Source organism: Betta splendens, chromosome 5 (genome assembly GCF_900634795.4).
Source record: "Betta splendens chromosome 5, fBetSpl5.4, whole genome shotgun sequence".
Classification (NCBI taxonomy): domain Eukaryota; kingdom Metazoa; phylum Chordata; class Actinopteri; order Anabantiformes; family Osphronemidae; genus Betta; species Betta splendens.
The window spans coordinates 17,906,605-17,915,059 of record NC_040885.2 but is presented as its reverse complement, the minus strand read 5'-3'; the positions used below and the strand labels follow the sequence as shown (position 1 = coordinate 17,915,059).

At 44.0% G+C, this 8,455-nt stretch overlaps 2 protein-coding genes across 3 annotated transcripts; both read right to left on the bottom strand.

Annotated features, from left to right (window-relative positions):
* hgh1 (HGH1 homolog (S. cerevisiae)) lies at positions 1–3,128 on the bottom strand. Of its 2 annotated transcripts, none has more exons than XM_029152170.3 (10): positions 2,969–3,128; positions 2,435–2,550; positions 2,085–2,265; positions 1,764–1,901; positions 1,340–1,491; positions 1,152–1,252; positions 924–1,022; positions 719–810; positions 520–642; positions 1–357 (listed from the first exon to the last, which is right to left on the bottom strand). In XM_029152170.3, exons 2-10 carry the CDS (start codon positions 2,542–2,544, stop codon positions 151–153), a joined length of 1,203 nt encoding a protein of 400 aa, XP_029008003.1. In that variant the 5' UTR covers positions 2,545–2,550; positions 2,969–3,128; the 3' UTR covers positions 1–150. The 2 variants fall into 2 exon arrangements, with proteins under 2 accessions (XP_029008003.1, XP_029008004.1); XM_029152171.3 differs by having other exon boundaries at positions 2,085–2,223.
* A 1,044-nt stretch (positions 3,129–4,172) lies between these two features.
* Positions 4,173–7,616, bottom strand: zgc:153675 (uncharacterized protein LOC768179 homolog). The gene is made up of 3 exons (XM_029150490.3): positions 7,302–7,616; positions 6,289–6,376; positions 4,173–5,438 (listed from the first exon to the last, which is right to left on the bottom strand). The coding sequence occupies exons 1-3, from the start codon at positions 7,308–7,310 to the stop codon at positions 5,152–5,154; spliced, it is 384 nt and encodes a 127-aa protein (XP_029006323.1). The 5' UTR covers positions 7,311–7,616; the 3' UTR covers positions 4,173–5,151.
* Between the last annotated feature and the right edge of the window lie 839 nt (positions 7,617–8,455).

The following is an 8,455-nucleotide window of genomic DNA, read 5'->3' as shown; positions in this document are numbered from 1 at the left end:
TTGGGGCGCCACCTTGTGGCCAAACGTTTAATAACACCAGAACGCAGAAGTTAAAGAACCTGATCCATTACAGCTCGTCTCACTGCGGACAAAAGGCTGCTTTTTTGGCTGCTATAGGTTCGATTCCTCCACCTACAGTGGACACAGGTTTTATTTGATGAGCCCACTCTCCTGTTCTCTGTCAGTCCGTTCTGCATCACTGCTTTTCCTCTCCTCCTCCTCCTGTTTCCTCCTCTCCTCCTCCAGCTGATGCTGTTCTTTGATGTCTGCTTCCTGGAGCTTCTGCTCCACGTCCTCTGGAATCTCCACCTCCATCAGGTTCTCCATTCCCTGCTCTGGTTCATCTCCTATCAGGACCTGGAAGCACAGATACATTTCAGCATCAGACTATAACACTTATGTATCCAGTTTTGCAAATCTATAGGTTAACACAAAAGGGAATTTCACAATAAAAGCATAGAGAAACTTTTTATTGACATCCTTATGCAACAGTTTTTTTGATAATAAGATTCTTTATACCTGGACCAGTTTCTCACAGGCTGCTGCAACGTGGACGTCCTTCTCCCAGCGGTGAAGCTCCCGTATGACCGGATAAACATTCTTCTCCTTTAGTACTTGTCGACCAGCTTTAGTCGCAGTGAGCTACACAAGCATAAAGAAACGATCATGCAAACATATCTGTGTTTGTGTCTGCTCTTGTTTGTTTATGTGTTGGTACCAATAAGAGTGTTTCCAGGAGCATCTTTCTGATATCAGGGTCTTCTTCTCTCTTCTTGTCCTCTGGGAGGTACTGCAGGTCCACAGGCAGACCTAAACAAACATTACCATCCATTAGAGTCAGAACTAACATACACATAGGATTTCACTATTCACTCCTCTCTACTTTGACCAAACAGAAATAATTTATTACAACACATGGTCACCTTCATTTTCTTCCTCAGAGAGCTCCTCTGGACCGGCCAGTGGGAGCAGGAGGAAGGGCAGGATGTCCACAGCGTCGCTTAGCAGCCACTCATGATGGACTGGACACAGTGAGGTGAACCATGGGTTAGACTGTAGTTCAGTATGGAATTAAGAAGTGATACAGTGTCTCTGACTACGTTCAGCCTCTCAGACACAGGTTGGAGCATTTCATGTCTGCTGCATCTCACCATAATCGAAGCAACAGTTGCGCAGCGTGCCTATTACTCCACCCCTCCTCACAGCTGAGGCCTCGTACTGAGTGAAAGGCAACAACCGCTGGACAACACACCTACAAAACAGCCACGCATATACGGTTACAAATGAGAAGATCACATTTGTCCTGGTCCATCCTACACATGTTTTCTTCAGCTCTCACCTGTCCTTGTCCAAAATGTAGTTTCTGGCCTCGGGCAGCTGTGTCAGGTTAGACAGCAAAGGACCCAGATAGTGGAGCTTTGCCTTTTTGTTGTAGCCTTCAGTGCAGAAGATCTCCACCAGCTTAGCAAGACCAATGTCCTCCTGCAGCTCCTGAAACAACAAAACATGTTATCACAGCTTAGCAGCTGCACATTAATACTGAGTAACATACTAACACTGTGCATGAGTTTGAACTAATTAAAAAGTCTGGTCAAGAGGAGAGAAGGAAAACAACACATGATTTAGTGTAGTTGTAGTATTTGCTACAAAAATCATTTACAAACTAAAAACATTTCTCACAAGCATCAGCTGTGTATGATCCTCAAAAATGAAGTCTCATCCCAACCCCGGAGAAACAAGCCAGACCCAACACAGGAACTCACCTTGAACACACTCTTGCAGGTTTTCTCATGTCGTGTCATGTTGGACAGGATGGTGCAGATCTGATCTGAAAACAAATATTCTGGATCCATGAGGCTCTTTAGCAACACTGGAAGAATTTTTACGTCCGTCAGCAAAACCTGGGTGAGATATAACCAAAGCATCTGTAACACAACTGTCACAACAAGAAGAACAAACTATCAACAATTCACTCAGGTCAGTGTTTTTAAAAACTTTTCAAGCACTGACTAATCACAATTAGTTCAATTAATTATTCAATCATGGAGCGTTCAATTAGTGTGATGATCCATCGAGTCGTATACCTGGTGCAGAGTCTCATCAGCTGAGAGGTTGATGAAGATGTGATAACTGTCCTTCACTACTGCAATGGAGGGGTCAGACGTCAGCGCAAACAGGGCCGCAAGTAAGTCAGGTTTAGAGCGGAGGAAGCGACAGCCATCCCTAAAGAAAGGCACAAAGAAAGAAAGAAAGAAAGACAGGCATCTAAGCATGTTACTCCACCAACGTTAAGACATATGTACCAAATATAGGTAATTCATGATCTCACTTTGATTTTTATTAATTAATATTTCTCTGCTTAGGAATTTTTTAAATATTCTTTAATCTAAGTGCCGCTAAAGCTACATTATTAATATCATCATCATCCTCCTACCTGTGCCCAGATAGCCCCAGGAGGTACTCTGTGGCCTGACCCTTCACGTCAGGACGTGTACTGGGGGTCAGGAAGGAGAGCAGCTCCGCAGCCTCAGAATCACTCAGCATCTTTGCCTGTGTCAAATAAACAGCGATCACAAAAACATCAGGCGTTTTAATACAGTTCAATAAAACCAATGAAATTTAGCACAAGATTTGTGGATGATTTGGAATTAGTAAAACTGATATGGACAAAAACAGTGTATGTTATTTAGGAAACGTCTACTCTGTAGGACCTTTTACTTCAGCTCTGCGTTAACAGCTGACTACTGCTTTACTGAGATACTTTATGCTGCATTAACAATTACATTTATAAAAGAACGTTATTTACATTTTAGAGGTAACTTGCTGCCACGTCTGACAGCCATAATGTCACAGCAGATGAAGTCACACTAAACTACAAGTACTCGGTTATTACTTTGTAAGCACGGGTTCCATGTTTTTGTTAACTGGTTGATCGTGTTGACTCTAGTCTGCTACGCATCCGTCTCACCTTTATTTAGCTACAGGACGTTTCCTCTTCTCATTTCGCTGTTTTTATCTCCTCAGCCAATAATAATACACATCATGAGTACAATCACACTAAGGAAACATGTGGCTACTGACTGCAGCTACAGTTCCGTTTTGCTTCCGGGTTAGGTTTAAATTCTTCTTCTTTAGTTTTAAGACGCTTTAGCCTCGACAGCTTGTAGCACTGGCGCCCCCTGGTGCTCGGATTTCAAAAATACTTCACAACTTCTTCGAATACCAAAGAATAGGTAGCACTTTCACACAAGTACTTGTCATAGATTTTTAGGTAAATGTTATTTTTACTACTTTAGTTTTTTAGGTAATTGTAGTTTTACCTTCACTTAACTGCACCTTATCCAGTTACCTTATAGACAAATGTATAATAATAAATAATACAAAATGCAACTACTGATGTTGCACTATAGTGAACTACAACCTGTCAGTATGTAAACTAAAAATCTTCACAGGGCCTGTAAATTTGTAAGCAATGACTACAAGTTCTGTTCACTGCACAGCTGCTCTCAGTCCATGTCCTACAATCACAAATTCAAAGTTCCCACCACATACTCAGTAAACATCCATTAGTGGTCAGGCTGTGTCGTCATCTTTAATATTCACTTCCAAGCTCTGGTGCATGAGTCAGTACCGACCAGTCTTTCAACATCAACATGTGATAAGTGTTGAGACATTTTACTGAAGAGCTCAAACGTGGATGTCACTGACACTAGAGGAAAAGTCATGAGATCAACAAAGTTACTGGAACTGGGCAACAAGCAGGAAATGTGCTACAATTTGCTAATCATTTTCCTATCAACATGAGTTTGGTGGAGTTCTTCTTGACGAGTGGAGAAAAACAATCTGTAAATTAAACCTACAGCTTGAGCAGGAGAAACGAGTACTTGCCTGCAGTGATTAAATGCATTCATTCATAGGATGGAAGCGTTGTTCTAGGGGAGTCTGAGCCCGTGAGTAATGTTTTTAAATGGAAAGACGAAACTTTCACATATATTAGGTATAAAGTAGGAAAGCTCATGCAGTCACCTGCTCACTGCTGTTGCTCTGGATTCTACAAAGCAGGCGTCAGTTGAAAAACATTTTTACCCTTAACCATGTTTTTTTAATGTCTAAAAAATGTCAGAAACTTAATTTAAATTAAATCCCTACAAAGAAAGCGACAGACAGTCAAATGTATTTAAGCTAACAAACTACTTTATTGATATATTGAAAAACACAAAACATTCACACAGTAAAGTCTCATCAGAAACTGCCCCCTCGCTCCTGAAGTTGCATTGAAACGCTGTTATTGCATATGAGCGTTGCCTGTGCTACTTTACAGTGTTCTCCTCGTTTAAAGGTTTGACCTTCACCGACTCAGCAGCTCAGACAACAGGCACCGTTTCCTTTCACACAACCAGACTCTGCTGAATGCGTTCTCCATAAATCTTAAAAAATGTCAAGGACTAATGCTGCATTTCCAACATTTCACACACACTGAGAAGAAAACAGTACAACAGTAATATAGCTGTGGAAAATACCTGACGGCTTCAGTCATGCATTTCAGACTAGTGTTCCTACATGCACATCCAAGGCTGACGCCACCTCAGGCAATTCCAACGAATGAAGGTCAGGCAGCGAAGCCTGGAGGCTGGAAAACGCTGCAGGTTCCTGGAGGCCGACGCTGAAACCTTTATTTTTCTCAACGCACACATTTGCGTCTCTCTCCGTCACAAAAACTAAAATCAGCATCTTACTGCAGAAACATTTCACCAAGCGTGTGCAGACTGGAATGTGTGGAGCCTCACTCTGGATTGTAAACACATTAAAAAAAACAAAAAGTTCAACAGCATCAACAAGTTCACCACGTGCTGAGTTGGATCCCAGTCCATGTAATGTGCCTAGAGCCTAGAGATTGTATGCAGCGCATTAATAGGCGTTTGTTGCTGGTCGCTCGTGGTTGCCATGGTTTCGAGGAGTACTAAACTTACAGCTAGACTATATGGTTTTTAAATCACAGTCTCAATCTGGTGCTGAGGTCACCGAGAAAGGAACGAGAAGGCACTGCGTGAGTCCGATTGGCAGAGAGCAGCTCTGTTGGCTCAGGGTGGGGCAAGTCGTCATCAATGGCCGTCATCTTCATCATCATCTTCATCGCCCCGCGCCTCCTCTTCACTCGGCCTTGTCCTTTCTCTTGGCTGTGAACGGGACCTTGCTGGCCACCGTGGAGCCCACCGTGGAGACCCCTCCGGCCACGGCCGACACCCCGCCCTTCACCAGCCCCACGCCCATGGAGGGCACCGAGGTCACGGCCGACTTGGTGATCTCCAGGCTCTTGCCGCCCACCCAGGCCACGCCGCCCACGGCAGCGCCGACGACGCCCTTGGTGACGTTGAAGAGGCCACCGGTCACGCGCCACACCACGCCAGGAGGGGGCGCCGCATGGTCCTTACCAGGGTCTAAAAAACACAGGTACGGTCAGGCTTTAGCCGCTCTTATCACCTGAGGATCATTATACAAAACAAATCAAAATCACTTTGCCCCTTAGTCCAGAAATCTTCTAAAGTAATAAAAAAAAGTTTGCATCAATTGTTAGAAGGGGAGGTTCTTTATCCACCATCCACATTTTAGGCTCAGTATAAAAACAAAACAATGGCACAGTCACAGTTATGCTCGTTAAGCCTGGAGGATCCTGAATCACTAATTAGCTACAATTTGTTCCGCCTGTAAATGCAGCAGCTACAGAGATAATGAGAAACCCTTTGTTTTCAGGGATGTTTTACTAGTTTTGCAGGTAAGAAATTCAATATTCACAACCCAATTAGAACAAAAACAAAGGATCAGCGTTAAATAAGATTTATAACTAAATATACTGCCAATGTTGAAATATTTATATGTGTTATCACGTAAGTTACAAAGATTCATCTTCTGGGCACCATGACCACCTGTATCCAAGTTAGCAGCCGTCCATCAACAGATATTTCAGTCTGGACACATGAAAACTGAGCTGAGGTCAAATGTTGGTTTGTGAGGGTTTTACTGGTTCTTATCTGTCCTCATCTGGCTGAGCCTCATCCAACAGCACTGATGTTGACTGAGCAGCAGCAGCAGCACGGGACTAAACTGGTGCAAAATATCTCACAGTGTTGAGACACAAATAGAACGGTAGGGCTGCAGACGCCCTTGCACCAACAAACACATTCCCCAGATAAAAAGCAGTGTTTCTGAAATAGCATCCAGGCAATGTGTGAGCACAGATTGCACCATGCTCCCTGTGGGTGCAGCCGGGGGTGGGAGCTCCCCACTTACCCTCGGGGGACTGACTGCAGGCGGGTTCTGCGTCGTCCGAGGCCACGCTGGTGCCCGGCTGCGGCTCCGTGTTACTGCTGTTCACGTCCTGAAAACACCAGACATCCGTTACTCTGAACAAACCAAGCAGCGGGTTGTATGAAATGTCACTACTTTTACATGACTTCAATGTGTCTAAAGAAAATCTTCCAGGTTGGCACCAAACGACAAATCAGTTTCCAAATCTTGAAAAGCATCGAAATTGAAACAGAGAAAATTAAATGTATTTTTCTAGCTTGTTTCATTTTAACCCAATTACCAAGCTTCTTAATTATCTCTAAATGTAACATTTCCGACTAGTGGCAACACTACTGTGTCTCTGTTGCATGAATCCAAATATAAAACGGCTTTTGAACCCTGTGACTGCAGGGAAATGAGTCCCTGGAGGCTGAGTCGCACTTCAACATGTAATTTTCTAGAGGCCATCGTGAGCAGCTTGTGCAGCGTCTCAAAGCGGGAGGCCTCACATTTTGCAAAAAGGATGACGTGGTTTTTACACGTGTTTGTGTTTAGTTAGTCTCTAAGTCACTGTGACCGCTTTTAGCCTAAAGTAAGAGATGCTCTCGTCTCAGCAGAGGTCGTATCTGCGTGTGTTAAATCGGACTCAGAGCTGCCAATTAAGTCAACGTCGCACGCGCACAAGGAGTAATTGTTGCCAGTTCCTTCCTTTGATCCCGTGGGTTCGTCGCCACAGCAGGGGTCCGATCACTCGGTTTGACAAGTGGTGCCACCGCTGCGTCCAGACGCTACAAGTAGTGATTTTATTAGATGAAGGTTTGTCACCGCTCGAACCGTTCGAAGCTGCGCCGCCGCCGTTTAAAGCGCCGCAACTCCAAGAATTAAAGTTTCCTTCCGCAGCAGAAAGGGGAGCATTGGATCCTCCTCATCTGAAGCGGTTTCTACCGCATCTCCGCTGTAACTACTCTAACGACTGGACTCAGCTGGACGCACTCATGAGAAGATGGGCTTCTTACCTTCACCATTGTTCCCCGGGATTCTCCCACAAACACACCTGGCAGAGAAACCTGACCCTGGAGCAGCTCCTGTTTCAGCCTGCGGCACAAACTCTGTAATAATTTAGATTAATTTCTGTGCGCGTGCGTGCGCGTGTGAACCGTGCTGCTGTGCCTGTCCGCGGCCCGTCTTCCAGCCTTTCTCGCGTTAAAGCGCAGCCTGTTGAACTTCTCTTCACGCGCAGCTACGCAGCTTCTTTTCCCTTTGCTGCTTCTGCCGACGTGGCGCCTTCGACACGCACGAGAGTCAAACCACGCACACACAGCCACGCAACCAAATGGCACACAGCAACGCAGAGGACTTCCTCTCAGAACCTTCACATTAAACGTCCCACGTGTTTGTGAGCTATGTTTTTTGAGAGGACTCATTATCCTGTGGGACAAGACAAACCTCTAGTCAGGGGTTAGATTTTATGTAAACTAAATATTGACAAACTTACATTTATCAGGAAATACATGGATCTAATCACTTGTATAATTTGGTAGTTTCTACAAAGTGTCAAAAGTTAGTCTGGGCGTTTATTTTGAAAACCGGAACTCGATTGATGCCTGTTGTTTCAGGTCCTACTCCGGAGTCCGGATCCATCCCCGGATCCTGCAACATCACCAGGTCCATGTAGTTGTTGATGTGTTAAGTACTGCGTGTACTTTGTGGCATTACTGCGTGAGACGTTTCTCAAACAAGATTTAAAGTGAAACTGAAGCCGCATATATCACACACAGACTGGAGCCCACAGTTTAGAGAAGAGTCACGGGTCGAGTCCTGCACATTAATGTTCACCTCATTCCTCATCATAGTTTCTATGAAATAATACACGTCGATATGCAAATGCTAGCAGAGCTATGTGCACATAATGACAATGAAGTAAGATATAATAATTCCATATTGTTTGCATGTGATTTTTTTCAGAACTGTGGTATAATATCCATGCAGGACCTGACGTTGTAGTGCTTTTGCAATTTTGTGGCTTAAATATTGTTCGAGTGAGCGAGGAGTCATAAAAACAACATCACACAAATGAAGAATTATATACAAAGTAATGTTTTCTCTATTGAAAATAAATTGATAAAAATACACAGCCTGAAGCGTTGTTGTTGATAAAGCAGATGAATGC